At 56.4% G+C, this 15,613-nt stretch overlaps 1 protein-coding gene across 3 annotated transcripts; it reads right to left on the bottom strand.

Moving 5' to 3' along the window:
• Positions 1-599: 599 nt before the first annotated feature.
• CCDC157 (coiled-coil domain containing 157) lies at positions 600-15,562 on the bottom strand. 3 transcript variants are annotated; one of them, XM_088800937.1, is made up of 12 exons: positions 15,429-15,508; positions 12,654-12,703; positions 9,744-10,002; positions 7,540-7,711; positions 6,140-6,782; positions 5,362-5,439; positions 4,815-5,005; positions 3,311-3,487; positions 2,969-3,137; positions 1,750-1,889; positions 1,020-1,108; positions 600-930 (listed from the first exon to the last, which is right to left on the bottom strand). In XM_088800937.1, exons 3-12 carry the CDS (start codon positions 9,989-9,991, stop codon positions 681-683), a joined length of 2,157 nt encoding a protein of 718 aa, XP_088657063.1. In that variant the 5' UTR covers positions 9,992-10,002; positions 12,654-12,703; positions 15,429-15,508; the 3' UTR covers positions 600-680. The 3 variants fall into 3 exon arrangements, with proteins under 3 accessions (XP_088657063.1, XP_019598628.3, XP_088657062.1); XM_019743069.3 differs by lacking the exon at positions 12,654-12,703 and having other exon boundaries at positions 15,429-15,562; XM_088800936.1 differs by lacking the exon at positions 15,429-15,508 and having other exon boundaries at positions 12,554-12,693.
• Between the last annotated feature and the right edge of the window lie 51 nt (positions 15,563-15,613).

The raw sequence follows: 15,613 nt of genomic DNA on the forward strand, positions 1-15,613 counted from the left end.
AGTGGTCTCCTGGAGAGCCAACCTCCTGGAGTTAGAGAAATCCTTCATGACTCACATTTTCTGAAGGTGAAGAGTTCCTCAGTGAAAGGAAAGCTGACTTCCTTGGGTCCTTAATGTCCCCATCCCCAGGTTCAGAGCCAGGGTGGGAGGCTCCAGCTTTGGACCTGGGGCTGGGGACGGTACTGCTGCCCTCTGCCTGTCTCCAGGAGCCCAGAGCCAGGACCTGTCTCTGACTCCTTTCTTGCCTTAGATACCCTCACGGGGCCTACCTTGAGCTGCCCTCATTCTGCTGCACACCCCCTACACCGACCCTACCCTTTGTTGGTGGGGTGTCGGAGTCCGTGCTACCCTTTGGCCCTTGCTATGGGGATTGAAAGGCTGCCTTTTACCTGGCCCAGGTGTTAGGAGCTTCTTTCTGCCCTCGGTGTGTGCCCTCTTCTCCCATTGCCCCTGTCAGGAAGCTTCCATTTACTGAGGATGCACCATGTGCCAGGCCTCTGCTGCTGTATAACCTGCCTGGCTGGGGACTCAGTGGTCCCTGCCCAGGACAGGGAAGGAAGGACTCTGCCCCAGGCTCAGCCAGTGCTGTGAGGCCAAGGTCACTGTAGGCAGACGGCCAGGGCTTTATTACATTGGGTGGGTTGCCAGCCACCTGCCCCCCAGCCCCACCCCACTACAGGCTACATGGGCCGCTCCTGGGGCTGGTGTGTAGGGCCGGCCTGGCCCCGGCTTGGTGACAGTCTCCTCCTCAGCCTGGCCAAGGCCCGCATGGGGTTCTGGGCACATGTGGTCGACTGGGTCACATCCTCTAGGGAGGACTTGCTGGGCTGGCCACAGGGCTGCCGAGGTGGGGATGTCCGGGGCTGGCCAGGCAGGGTCCTGCCTGCACTGGCCATCCTGCTGCCAGGTAGGTACCGCCTACCCAGGGGCCTGTGGGAAGACCAGATGACAAGAGCCCCTGTAAGCGAGGGAACCAGCCCAGCCCCTGTCTGCCCCGCCTCTGGCAAAGTCTCACTTACCCTGGGGATGCTCTCTGGGCCTGGGCTGGGGGCACTGCTCCCTGGATTCCCTGGCCAGGAGGGGCGTAGAGCTGGTCCTGCGGGATCAGCTGCAAAGAAACCCAAGCTCAGGGGCGGCCGGTTTGCTCAGTGGTTAGAGCACAGTGCTCATAACACCAAGGTCGCCGGTTCAATTGCCACATGGGCCAGTGAGCTGCGCCCTCCACAACTAGATTGAAAACGACCTGACTTGGGGCTGATGGGTCCTGGAAAAACACACTGTTCCCAGTATTCCCCAATAAAAATAAAAAAATAAAAAAACCCAAGCTCCGAAAGTCCCAGGAGTCCCCTTCCCACTGTTCAGAGAGGGTGTCACAGCCAGGGAGGGGGAGGGAGGGCCTGAACCTGTCCCAATGGCCCCTTCTTCTAAGAGGCAGGGTTTGGGAAGCCTTCCAGGGCCGCCTCAGCTGCAGTAAGTGTGGGAAGGTTTGCTTTCTGACAAGGCTCCTGGTTGCACTGGGAATGAAAGTACAAAGGGCCAGAGCTAGGGTTGGAGCTAGGAGGTACTGTACCATCTTCACACCTTCTTAACGGGGAAGATGTTTCCGGACAGCGCAGCCTAAAGCCACATCCCACGAGGCAGGCTCTCAATAGGTTCCCACAGTGGGGTCTGAAGCCCTCCGCTGGGTCAGGAGCCTCCTCCAAGTCCCCAAGGGCCAGCCACCTCAGGTGAGGGAGCCAGGCTGCCTACCTTAAGGCCCCCCTGCTGGGCTACCTCCTGAATTTTGGATAGCATCGACCGGAGCCGCCCATTCTCCTCCTGCAGGACCCGGATGCGGATGTCGTTGGCCTGTACCTGCCTCTCCATGTCATCCGTGACGTTGCCGGAGCCTGTGAGGACACACTATTTGGCACCTCACCCCACCAGGCCTGCCTCTTGTGCCCAATGGGACAAAACCTGAGGGTAAGCATGACAGCTGGGGAGTGCTTTGGGTTGGTGGCCCAGCAGGCACAGGGGAGCTGGCAGCGTCCTTGCACCGGGCCTCGCCTCTCATCTTCCTTCTCCTGAGGCCTGTCCCACTCCCAGTCCCCCTACCTGCTGGAAGGTGACCACAGCATTATAGAATTTGAGAGCTGGGAGGGACCTAGAGCTCAGTGAGGACTTAGCAAATAGGCAAGAGAGTGACTCTTCCAAGGCCAGCTGTTTTCAGAGGGCCAGAGAGACAGCGAGTTGTCCAGTCCCACTGCCACTCTTGGGTAGGAGTCAGGAATATAGCAAGGACGTTCTTTCTCACCACTCGGGGGATGGATGCTTCCTTCCTGCCCTGATCCTGTTTCCGGGTTTGTAAAGAGAGGCTGCTACCTGCCTAGCAGGGCAGTTGAGAGGGCAACAGAAGTGCCTGGCACATAGTCAGCCCTCAGGAGTGATGACTTATCATGACCAGTTACATTGCGGGGGATCTTCCCGACGGCTCCGTGGATGGATGAGTGCTTTAGAGGACGGGGGGCTGAGATGAGAACCTAGGTGGCTTGGCCTCCAGTCCTCTGTCGAGACTGGTCCCTAGCGCTCCAGTGCCATGTGGTCCAGGACACTGGATAGTTGGGGTTGTGTCCCTAGAGCTGGCTGCATGGTGTGGTTTGGAGAGACGCCAGGACAGGGGATATAGGGAAGGCGAGCAAGGACTGGCATGTGACGTGGTGATGAGTACGAGCTGCAGAGGCAGCCAGACCTGTCTGGATACAGCTACGTGACGATGCGCAGTCACCTTACCGCTGGGCTTCCGTGTCCCCCTCCACACAGAGGAGTGGGTAACACATGAAGTCCCTGCCTGTTGTAGGGAACCTATAGGGGCCAAACTGCCATCTGGCCTGGCTCCACCACTCCCACTGCAGGCTGGGGAGCTGCAGACGCAAGTGTCCTGCCTGGCCCAGGCCCCAGCATTTCCTCTGTACCAACCCAGGGCCCTTACTTTGGATCTGGGCCTCGACAGGTCTGTGCAGGTCTGGGAAGGTCACCAGCAGCCGCTCCCGCTCCTTCAGCTCCACGAGCTCCAGTTCCAGCTCCGAGATGGTCAACCGCAGATCTGTCGTTGCCTGCTCCAGGCCTTGCTTTTCCCCCTGCAGGCTCTGCAGCAGCTCCTGGGACGGAGAGAGGCTCAGACCTGGCCCAAGGAACAGCTCCTGGCTCCCCTGAGGACACCCCACCCCCTCCACTCCTCAGACATGGGACAGGCCCGCAGGCACTCAGCTGGCTGGAGGCTCCTCTGGTGAAAAGGAAGTCTCCCTTGCACCCTCCCACTGCCCCCTCCTACCTGCTGGGCCCGGAGCTGGCACTGCCCCTGCTCCCTCTCACTCTGCACACTCTGCAGCTGCTCCTCCACGTGGGCCCGCTGGGCTTCAGCCTCATCCAGACTGCCACGGAGCTCCTCACGCTCCTGGTCCAGGCTGTCCAGCTGCTGTAGCAGGGCTCGCTGTTTGGCCTGCAGGGACTGAGCCGGGATGGGCAGGCAGGGAGGCCATGAGGCCCACGGGGCTAGGCCCAGCCACCTGGGACTAAGGAGGCTATAGTATCTGTAACCCCGCCCTCCCTTTTGTGCTGCATCTGTCTGTGTAGGGGGAGGCTGTACTATACGCATGTGGAGGGCAAGGGGCAGAGGGAAGAAGGCAGCAGGGAGACACACACCCCATCCTAGTCAAGTCCAGGCCCCCCAGCTTGCAGACTCTGCCCCCTTAGAAAGCAGTTGGCTGACTCTATCAGCCTCACACCCACTTCTCCACTCGGAGAGCAATTCTAGGAAATGTGCTTTTCTTCTCCTCCTTAGGTCTCCAGTGTCCCATCAGCCGCTGTCACTTGGAACACACCACTCCTGACACTCACTGAGCGCAAAGCAAAAAGAACCAGCCCAGGTCATCTCTGGGTCCTGGATCCACCTCTGGCTAGCTGGGTGGCCTTGGGCAATTTCCTTAATCTCACTGAGTCTCAGTTTCCTTATCCATAAAATGGGGATGACAAGAGTATCTGCCTCCTACTGTAGTGGTGAGGAGGAATGAGAGGGTTGCAGAGGCTGAGCCCAGTGCCTGGCTCACAGAAGCCACCTGATGTGTGCTGATTGTGACTATTTGCAGGGCACTGAGAAAAGCACCCGCTTGGGGTTGAAAGACTTTCCCATCCTGGGCCATGCCTGACCCTGAGGGCTTCTACCTGGGGTCGTGGCCCCCCGCCCAGCCGGGATAGCCTCCAGACCTGCCCCCTCTCTAGGTGACAGGTGTGACAGGTCATTCGCTCCCTCAGCCCCATTGGGGACTCCTGCAAGACCCCATTGCCCAGGACACAACTGTATCCTGGGCCCCTGCTCACCCTCTGCCCTTTCTATCCTTCCTCTTGCTGATGGAGCATAATCACCAGCCATTGGCGTCCAGTTCAAAGGCTACCTCTTCCCAGAAGCCTTCGTGGATTCCCACAAGCAGATGTGACTGTCCCTCCCTGGACCCCTGCAGCATTTTCCCTGCCTCTCTTAGCCATCCAGCAGGAGAGATGTGGTTGGCACAACTGCTTGCCCTTGCCAGGTGGGGAGCTCCTCCAGCACAAGGCCTCATTTGGGACTATCTGTCCCTGGGTCCCCATGCCCTCAGTGTCTGGATCAGAGGAGGGCTCAGACCCTCCACAAAGGTGAATCAAAACAAAACCTGGGTGTGTGTTGGGGAGCAGGTGCCTTACACAGATAATCCCCTCCCCCCCACCCCCCCGCCAGAGCCATCGCTCCCTCCAGCCTATGTTGCAGGTGCCTGGGACAGTGGCAAGGCCCCGGGTCTCACCTCCTGATGGCGGACCATGCTGTCAACGCGGGCCTTCTCCTTGTCCAGCTCCGTGCTGGCCCAGCGGATCTGCTGGCTGGCCCCGTCCAGCCGCCCTGCCAGCAGCTGCACCTGCTCCTCTAGCTGCTGCACCTGCCTCTCGGCCTCTGCCCTGCGCTCAGCCTCCTCCTGCAGCTGCTGGGCCTTTGTCTCTGCAGGATTGAGCAGGCGCGGGAAGGAATACGACAGGGGAGCCCTGGAGGCGAGTCCCTGCACTGCCTCTGACCCAGGATGGGACGGGGTGGGAGGAGGGTGTCACAGCACGTCTCTGGACCTCAGTGTCATCAGCCACAAAATGGGGCTCGGAACCCCACCCCAGGTGGGTTCTGAAAATAGAAGGTGGTAGCCCAACTCGGGTCATTACCCAACAATGTGGCTGCTTACCCTCCTTTGTGGTTCCCTTTGTCTTTGCCCCTGAAGCCCAGGGCACAGAGGTAGAGGGTACTCGTCCGGCCATACCACCGAATACAGGGCACGTGGTATGGGGCTGTATGACAGGGCTCCTCACCCACGGCCTGCGTGGTCTCCTGCTGTTGCTTCAGCGCCCTCTCCAGGGTGGCCACCTTCATCTTGAGGTCACTTGTTTCTGTGCAGCCAAGAGAAAGTCCCTTCAGAGGTTTCCTTGGGCCTGGCCAGTGGCCTTTCTGCCCAGTGGTGGCAGCCATCACCATGTGGAGGGGCCACCTGGGCTTGTGGGTAAACTCTGCAGCGGTGTCAGGAAGCCTAGGCCCCCATCCACCTTGCTTCCTGTTGGCTGGCTGCCATGTCTGTATACCTCTGTGGGCCTCAGTGTCCGCCACAGAAGTGACAGTGAGGCTCAGAAGGGCAGTGACTTGCCCAAAGCCCTCCGACCTCACATCAGTGGGCACTGGCTGACTTCTACGTAGTGCCAGTGGCTGCATCTCTTTGTCTAACGGCTTTCACCAAAGCCAAAGAGGCCACTCTACTGGCTGGAGGTGCCAGGGGAGCGAACTCCCCCAGGAGTCACCTTTAGCGACTGACAGGAATGAGTGGATGAATCCCCCGGCTCTCTCGCCCCTCTAAGGAGATAACAGAGGCTCCACTGTTCCCGATGGGCTGAAGCTCCAGTTGCTGGATGGCTAGATAAGTGTACCCTTTTTTGCTGCCTTCCTTTCCCTGCGTCTCTGGCCCACTCCCCAGCCCTGGTTTCTTCCACACCAACTACTTGTACTGCAGCCCTGCCGTGGGGCCTGCTTGTGGGAGAGCCCACACTAAGGCTGTCGCGGAGCCCCGGGCACTAAGGGCCCGGCTTCCGGGGCACAGACCTGTGAGCAGCTGCTGCTTGTCGTGCTCCCATTTGGCCCGGCGCTGCTGGGTCTCATCCGCCTGCCGCTGCCGCTCCCCCTGCTCCTGCTGCAGTATCTGCTCCAGCTCGCTCACCTGCTTCCTCAGTGCATCCTTCTGCCCCTCAGCCTCCTCCAGCTGGGCCCTGAGGGGCCCGACAAGCTGAGTGAGGGCCCCCACATGCTTACTGAGGCGTGTCAGGTCTTTGCTCTGCTCTGCTGCCCAGTGGCCCACAGTGGCAGCTGGTAGTGGCCTGAGCCCCATGCTGTCCTGCACCAGCTGCTGAAACTGGCCCAAGGATGAGGGCAAGTTCTGGCTCTGACACAGGCTAATGACTACCTTGCCCACCTCCCGCAGGCTGCCCTGGACGCTGGTGCATGCATCACAGGGCACCAGGGCCGTCTCCACAGTCTGGGAGTGGATACTCCTGGTGTTCTCAGTGGTCCTGGCTCGAGACTGCAGGGAGACGATGATGGGGACGCTGTCCGGCTCTTGGCAGGGCTGGGCCAAGCCTGGCCGTGGGGAGGGGGACTTGAACTTGGCAGTCAGAACTTCAGGGCTCCTGGCTGGCTCGCCCTTGGCTGTGGGCTTGGAGGTGGGGCTCTCCCCTTGGGTTGCCCTTTTCTGTGGTCAGGAAAAGAAAGGGAAAGCAGGTGAGGGAGATGGGCCTTGGAGGTGACCACTTCCCTGGGGAGTTCTGTGACAGCCTTCCCTGATGCTCAGTCTTTCAGATGTTATCTAACACCCATGGCAATGAGAGCGAACCCTCTCTTTTCTTTCCACTGCCTCCGGTTACCAAACCCAGGCCTCCTCTCTGCTGCCCCTGCCCCACCCCCCCACCCCCAGCTCAATGCATTCATATACATGGGTGGGAAAGTAACAGTGACAGACCCAGTTGCCAGTTACTGGGCTCTTGCTTAGTGGACTTGCCTGCTCTCGTGTCACTGTGGTCACTCTCAGTTTTAGTTTGCTCCCCATCATGGTGATGGTGGTCCTTCCCACTAGGTGGTTGTGAGGATTATGGGCTAACACATAACAAATGATGCTCATACTAACACTATTACCTAACAATGCCCTGAGAGGTAAGGACTGGCATTACTCCCATTGTACAGATGAACACACTGAAGTTCAGAGTAGGTAGGATTTTTCCAAAGTCCCACAGTGCAAACAGCAGAGCCCAGTAGCCCAGACCTACGTGCGGTGGCCTAGGTGGCTAACTGCCAAGCTGCGCGGGCCTTGACTGGGAGGCTCCAGAATTGACACCTTCCTGGGGGGGGGGGGGGTGGATGCGGTGCACACCTGGTGCGCTAGGAAGCTGGGGTGGGGAGGGGAACTGGTGTGAGGGTGATCACAGCTGGGAAACAGGGGTTAGATGACCCACCTGAGGGGGAGCCTGCTGGTACAGCGTGCCCAGCTTTAGCAGGCTATTCCAGAAGCGCCGTACTGTGAGCCCCACAGACATGCAGGGCCCTGCAACCTGGGCAGGGGGCACTGTCTGCTCTGAACCGAGGTTCTCCAAGTAGCTCCCACAGCTCTGAAGTAGCAGCAGGAGCCTGCGGGCAGAAACAGCAGGGTCAGCTGGAGCAGAGCCCAGTGCCAGTGTGCCCGCATGCCCTAGAACCGGCAGCCTCTGGCTCTGGAGAACTGGCCCAGGCATCAGGGACTTGGAGCATCTTAGAATATGCTCTGCCAGGCCAGCTTCAAACCCAACCTAAGAGCCACTTCTTCCAGGAAGCCCTCCTGTAGAGCTGAGCTTGGGGGCCTCTTCTGGGTGACAGCACTCCTGCCTGGCTGTTCCCCAGCGGACCAGGATGCTCTGGGAGGCTTGACCTTGCCTCATTGCATCCTGAGTGCTCAGAAAGTGCTGGGTGAGTGGCTGCCTTACGTCATGTGGCTCAGAGCCTTCACCTTACAGAAGACAGAGCCGAGACCCAAGACGGGAGGAGTTTGCCCACAGCCTCAGGGTGAGTGTGCAGGGCAGGGGCGCCCTGCAGTTTTCTGATTCTAGTCAGGGGCTTCTCCTGCAGGGTGCTTCTGTGGCATCAGACACGTGGAGTGACTCTTCACTAGGTCTCTATCCTGACCGTGGAGTTCCAAATGAGAGTCAGGGCCTAATTCTAAGGCAATGGGCTGTTGAAAAGGTAAGTTTACATTTGCATGGGAACCAGGTTATTTGAAAGGAAGAAATACTGTGTTTATAAAACAACCCCAGCAGATAAGTGACCTCTTGTTTCACGTGCAGGGGGGTCATCCTAAAACCACTGGGTCTTAGGCAGAGAGGGCCTGGGGGAAAAAGTGCCAACCACCTCCAGGCCCTGCCCCTCTCTGGGCCATACTGTCCTCCTCCGTAAATGGGGACAGCTGAGCGACACTGGGGGGCGGAAAAGCACCTGGAAAAAGCACAAAGCGTGGCCTTGACAGAGCAGTCTGTGTGCTCATACAGTGGGAGACTGCTGTGCTGCCTGCGTTACTTTCATCCTTAGTCATACGTGTATAATCCCATCCCTGACACGAACTGAGCGCCTCCTCCAAATGCTTCATCCTGAGCCGGTGACCATGGCCCTGCCCTCCAGGGTTTCCAGGCTGCTCTAGGTCTCAGACCCAGCGGTCTCTGCCAAGAGTTATGTACACACATAGAATCCCAGGGGAGGCTCCAACAAACTCAGCCACAGGTGGGCAGAGGGGGCCAGCGAGGGGGGAGAATATATGTCAGCAATAGCTTCAGAGAAGGGGGATGGGTAAACTGGGCCTTGACACATGAATGGGGCTTGGCCAGACCAGGAAGGGGTGGGCAGGGCACTCCTAGCAAAGGGCACGGCATGTGCAAAGCCAGGAGGAAGGAAGCGGTATTCTGTGCTTACATGTTCGGCCCCTCATGGGTTCCAAATGGTGCTTTTACACCGAGGGCTCCTCTAGGCCTCTAAGTGGTTACCCTGGCTTCTCTGTCCCCAAGCAGGTCATCCCCAAGCTGCTGGGGTCCCTGTCTGTCAGGTCCTCACGACTTCATTAGTGTGTAAGGTTTTGGAGCACAGGAAACCTGGGTTGGGGTCCCAGGAAGTGGAAGGCTAACGGCTATGTCAACATTAATGATAACGTAGAAATAGTGGGGGTGCAGGGGCATCCACTGGCCTCTTCCCAGCAGGACCAGGATCTGGAAAAACACATCCCGTGTCTGGCCCCATGACATGCAGTGGGAACAGCACAGCCCACAAGACGCCAGGAAAAAAAGCCTGGGATGGAAACTCTGAACAGCAGCTGTGGTGTCTCCAACACACAGAAACCCTGAGGAGAAGCTGGCAGCAGCCGGAGAGGCAGCAGTCAGAGCTGGGGTGCCACAGGAGCAATATGGTGGCCAGCAACTCCCTGAGGGAGGAGAGCAGAGGAGAGGATAGGATAGCGCAGCACACACACAAGGTGAGATCCTGTGAGGGCCCTGAGCTGACCTGGCCCCCGACAATACTCAGTCAAAGGTGATAATTGTTACCAACATCATCACCACTGCTGGAGGGGGATCCCGAGGCTGCTCCTGGGCTAAGGGGTGGGGGCCGGTCTGTCCAGATCACCAGATTTGGTCAAGGCCCTTACCTGTCGATGACCAGTTCCAATAGCACAGCATGGGACAGCTGTGTGAACTCGGTGTCACCTGGCACATGGTCATAGCGTTCTAGCAGGGCCACCATGTCCAGGTCACAGGCCACGCGGTCAGGAAACTTCCAAGAGGGAAAGCGCACGGGTCCGGCACGGGAAAAGACATCTACGATGGTGCCCTGCAGGTCGGTGAGGTCCTTGCGCAGGCTGTCCATGCAGGCCTGGCTGCCCAGCAGGTGAGCCATCCTCACGGCTCCTAGGTGGGCAGAGAGGACCCCCGTTAGCCAGAGCCCTGTGGCGGCTGCTGGAGGAAACTTCCCAGGACCCCTACCTTCCCAGATGCTCCTAGGCTCAAGTCCATCTGAGACCCTGGGGAGAAGTCTGCTTATCGGCCCCAGGTCACCAGGCTCTTTGGAAGCTGGTTGTGGTGACTTTGCCAGCCTCCCTCTCACCCACCCTGCCCCACACCTACACTGCTGATTCCATTGTCCCACAGGTACTTCCAGGCACTTGTGTATGCCAGGCCCCTGCTAAATGCTGGGTGGATACATCCGAATAAGACTGTACCTACCATCCTTCCCTCTCAGAGCAAACCATTGAACAGGCAACTGACAACGAAAAGAGTTATAACTACAGCGTGTCTGGGAGTGCTGGGGCTGTACCAGGCCACCGTCATCTGCCTACATCACTGCAGCAGCTTCAGCTGGGCCACAGGACTGCCTACTCCAATCTCATCCACTTCAGCTCCACAGATCTGGGCCAAACCTTACCTGATCACGTCACACTGGCCAACAACCCCTCAGGACTCCCTGTGGCGCTTGGGAGAAAGACCTCCTCTGACTACGTCCCTCCCCCTCTTTGCCCCATACTCACCACTCCAACCACCATCAGCTACAGAGCAGCTCATTCATAGGCACTCATTTCCGAATCTATTCCCGCCTGTCCCCTCTATCTGAATTATGCTTCCCCCATCCAATTCCCATCACCTAGTTAACTCCTCTTCTCCTTCAGGGTTCCGGAATATCACCTTCTACAGGGAGCTTTTCCTGAGCACCCTTCAGGCTGCGTTAGATCACCCCTCTGGGCTTCCCCATTTCGGCCCTGGTCACTCGGCTGGAACAGCCTCCCCTCTCCAGGCCAGGTCCTCAGTCCACCTGAGTCACTGTGGTAGGCCCAGTATGGCCAGCCTGGGGCCTGGCTCACGGTACGTGCTCACTGGCAAGTGCATGACTGAGTAATTGAATGGAGAAAAGAAAAAAATGCACAAAGAAATTTAAAAATACATGGATTTGGGGGAGGGGGGGACAAGTCGTAAGGTACAAGAGAGGAAAACCTGAAACTCTGTAATGACATCTATCCTACAGGGGGCCCGTTGTACATTGATACAGAGAGCCCAGTCCTGCCCTTCCTGGCTCTGTGGCCTTGGGCAAGTCAGTGCACCCCTCTGAGCCCCAGCTGCCTCAGTTGTAAGATGGGGACATCCTTCCCAACCAGGCTGGGTGGTTGTGAGGCCTTGAAAGTGTCCCCAAGTCAAGTGCTTGGTCCAGGGCAAGGCATCAGTCAAAGTTCTCCAGCAGGAGTGACTATTATTATTGTGACGACTATTACTAGCAGCTACGGCAGCAAAGGTCACCCTTGTCTGGAGCCACGGCTTTCTGTACTTCCCCTTTTCCCCTGCGGGCCATGCAGCCTGTTTCTTGTCCATCTTTAGAGTCTATGGACATCTGAAGACGGTGATTTGGATGAACCACCCATGGCCCCTGCCTCAGAAGGTGGAGAAGTGACACTGTCCCAGCCCGTCCTATGGCTCATTGCACGCCTCAGGGGTTCTGCTCTCCGGCACCTGCCGTCAGAGCCAGCACTCTCTTCAGAGCTGGGCAGCCCTGTGCACGCTGAGTACTGGTCCCTCCCCACCCTGTGCATTTCTCAGCATCAGAAAGTGCTTCCTTACACCACAGCCCCTCCCGGCAAGGGCTATTGGGCAATATTTAGACCATGGCCCCTTGGGCCCACGGGAAGTCCAGGCCTAACCATGACACCTCTCTTCCTTCAACCTGTTTCTAACCCCCAATCTCTCTCATCTCAGAAAATGGCACCCCCACTGAGCACCTGGGCACTTCCTTGACTCCCCTTCCTTTACTTCCACATCCAGTACCAAGTGCTACCAAGCCTATGTCCAAACCATGCTGAGAACCCAGCACTTCTGTCCATCAACACTGCTCCACACTCACCATCTCCCCAGACCACTACCACAGCCTCCGAGGGGTCACCCTCTTCCCTTTGCCCAGCACCACCTCTCCCATTCTATATATGACAGCCAGAGTGATTATTTAAAAAGGCAACTTCTACCCCAGCTAGAACCCCTGAATGGCTTCCTACAACATAAAGATTGGACTGCTTCCCTAGGCTCTAGCCCTGGATGGCCTGCCCTGACCTCAGCTTCTCCCCACCTACAATGTGCCCCCCCCCCATACTTCCTCTAGATAAGATACCTCCCTCAGGTCCCCAGGCCAGGTAAAGTCCCCTGTTACACATTCTCAGAGTGTCCTGTTCTTTTCCATCCCAGCAATCACCACACCAGCACTGAATCATTATTTGAGTAATTATTTGTGAGTAGCAGTCTGTCTCCCTGCAAGTGCATGAACTGTCTTTTGAGTTTACTGGGGTATCACCTGGCCACCTGGGCCAAGGGGCCCGAGGGCCAGCCTGTGCCCACAGGTGCTGGGATGCTCGGAGGTACCCAGGGGTAATTCCCAAGGGTTGAGCTGGCCTTTCTGGCCTCCCAGAGTACTGTACCCTGTTCTCACCTCTGTGCAGGTGACTGCCTATGGAGCTGGATGCCTGCACGGGCGCCTGCCCAACTCTCGGACCAGCCTAAGGCTCAGAGTCAGAGGCTCCTCCAGGTACCTGGCTTCCTGTCTCCAGTGCAGGGCTGGCCCCAAACAGCTCTTCAGTCCCTGGGAATGGATGAAGGCAAAAGTGAGTGAGCGGTCACTCAGGGAGAGCTTATCGGAGGACAGGGAGGAGGCTGTCCCAGAAGAAGGAGACTGTTCCAGGCTGGATGAATGAGGTGAGGGAAAAGGCAGGTGGGGTCACCTGAGTTGAAACTGTGCATAGGCAGCATGCTTCAACCGTGCTAGTTCTGACCACAGGACCTACTGTGTACCACTTCCCTACTGTGTACCACTTTCTTTATACAGATGAGGAAACTGAGGCTCTGGAAAGTTAGGAGGTTAGCCTAAGTTCACTCAGGGAGCTGGGATTCTTGAGTCCAACATCTCTGTTGTCCTCAGGCCATGCTGCTGCTGGAGCAGCACTGGCCAAAGGAAATATAATGAAGCCACATATGGGATTTCCAGTTTTCTCCTGGCCACATTAAAAAAGTTAAAAAAAAAAAAAAAAAAAAAGGAAAAAGAAAAAAACAGCTAAATTAATTTTAATATTTTATTTAAATATTATCATTTCAACATGAAATCAATATAAAGTCATTAAGGGGATTAAAATTTTTTTTTTAATTTTTTATTTTGTTTTGCATTGAGTCTCAAAATTCAGTGTCCATTTGACACTTACAGCACATCTGAGTTTGGATCAGCCACCATTTTCAAATGTCCCACCACATGAGCTGGTGGCCATGGTATTGCACAGTGCAGGTGTAGAGGGCCAGATCCTGTGTGTTCATTCAGCAAACGGTGACTGAGTACCTACTATGTGCTGGGCACTGTGTCAAGAATAGGGACAGAGCAAGGCACACGGAGCCCTGTCCACAAGGAACCACCATCTATATCTGAGGGTCTCTTCAGAGAGCGAATCTTGGGTGTGTCAGCTCTATCAGTCTTACCCACAGGGCCCTGAGTATCTACCCCACAACACACACACACACACACACACACACACACGCACACACAGGCCCATTACCCATACATATATGTTGCCTTGGTGACTGCCTCTAGTGAGATATTGCCACCCATGAGATTTTATGTCCCCAAGAAATGAGGCAGAAACAGACAGAAAAAAAACAGATGGAAACATCCTGGTTTTCCTTTTTGGAAAGGGAGGATGGGAATAAAGCAAGCAAGAAACCTGCCCTGGAAGGAGGTGCTGGAACTCAGGAGCTCGCTTATAAAGACACCAAGAAACACTGACCTGTTCACCCTCAAATAACTATAGCTGCCATCTGGGGCCATCTAAGATACCAACTCCTGTTAGATTCCAGTTCTGATAAGCACCAGCAAACGCCAAAGAAGCAAGAGTATACAAGACGAAACTGCGACATTGAAAAATAGCCAAGTTTACCTATGTCAATTCTTCGGAACATTGGGGATTTGCAGATATCAGCATGGTTTGAGAACCACTTAGGTGTGTGTCAAGTGTAGGGGCATTTGACACCGGCTTTCTAATTCCTGGGTCTTGAGTGAAACTCTTGGTCTGAAGCTGCCAGCCCTGCACAGTTCCTGAGGTCACATAGGTGATGGTACTAATTGAGCTGACACTGCCCTGCGGTAGGAGGGGCAGCTAACTTGGCCTCTCCTCAGTTCCCTTAAGCTCAAGGTGGACTTCTCATTCACAGAGAAGGGAGGGAGCCTTTCCTCCATTCCCATTCAGCATTCGAGCCTCTTCCCTCTCTGAGCCCTAGGACCCTACTCCTCTGGTAAAGATTGTGCCTACCTCCCCCCCCCCCCCAACCCAGTGCGCCTGCTGAGATTCAAGGTCACCACCATGAAAACACTCTGGCAACTCTAAAACCACGTATATGGCAATTATCAGTCTCTGACTCAGGACTGTGAATTGCCTGGATCCCTGGGGAGACTGAAAAATCGTGTGAAGACAAAGGAATAAGCAAATGTGCTAGTAAAGGAGTAAGAATGGCCTGGGTCTGGGTTCCCGCTCCACCAACTCTGAGATTCATTGTACTCCTCTGCAAAGAAGTTGCTATAAGAAATAACTGTTGTAATGCGTGCAGTGTTTGACACAGGGTTTGGCTCATGGTAAATGTTCAATAAATTCTAGATATCATTACGATTCTACATGAATAATAAACAACAATGACATAAAACAGCTATGGGGTGTGTGTGAGAGAGAGAGCGTGAGAGACAGGAAGGAGACTTGGGAGGGCATCTCTTCCTATCATGCCCCCATTTCACAGGTGAGGTAACTGAAGTCCAGACAAGGCCTCAGAGCTGGCCCGCATTCAGGAGTTGGAAAGGAGGGGCGAGGGTACAGGGAGGAGAGAAAGCAAAAAGGGCGGGATTCAAGTAGTGCCTCAGGGAAGGGAGGAAAGTAGCCTGCAGGGAGGTATAAGTGGGAGCGAGGGGGTGAAATCTGAAGCAGCTGCCCCGATTTGAGACAGTCCGTGGGACTTGAGGGCGGGAAGGCAGGGAGTGAATCTAGAAAAGGCAGACCCAGGGGAAAAGGGACCAGAGATAGTTACAGCTTGGGACTTGGGAAGGCGCCCTGGGGGAGGTGGGCCTGAAGCGAAAGAGGGGGATAAGGCAGAAAGGAGCTGGGGCTTTGAAGAGGCGGGCCCGAGAGGGTTGTCCAAAGTGAGAGACCAATTGGAGAGAGCTGGGGCCTTGAAAGGCGGGGTCGGAGGAAGCGAGGAAATGGCCAGTGGAATAAAGGAAAGGTGGGCCAGTGGAGTAAATGGGGAGGCGTCCAGCAGGTGATGTAGATAGAACGTCTCACCAGTCTCCGGCGTCGCAGCCTCAGCCCCTGTATCTGGTCGGCTCATGGAACTGACTGGCACGCCAGCCGCTCCTGTGAAGCCCAGCAAACCCTAGCCAGGTGCCCCGGCCGCTGCCATGGCAACGGCGTCTCGCGGGGCGGCTCCCATGGAAATTACGTCACGGCGAGGGGGCGTGTCCGGACGT

Source organism: Rhinolophus sinicus, chromosome 9 (assembly GCF_057876585.1).
Source record: "Rhinolophus sinicus isolate RSI-liver-muscle chromosome 9, RSI-T2T, whole genome shotgun sequence".
In the NCBI taxonomy this organism is placed as follows: domain Eukaryota; kingdom Metazoa; phylum Chordata; class Mammalia; order Chiroptera; family Rhinolophidae; genus Rhinolophus; species Rhinolophus sinicus.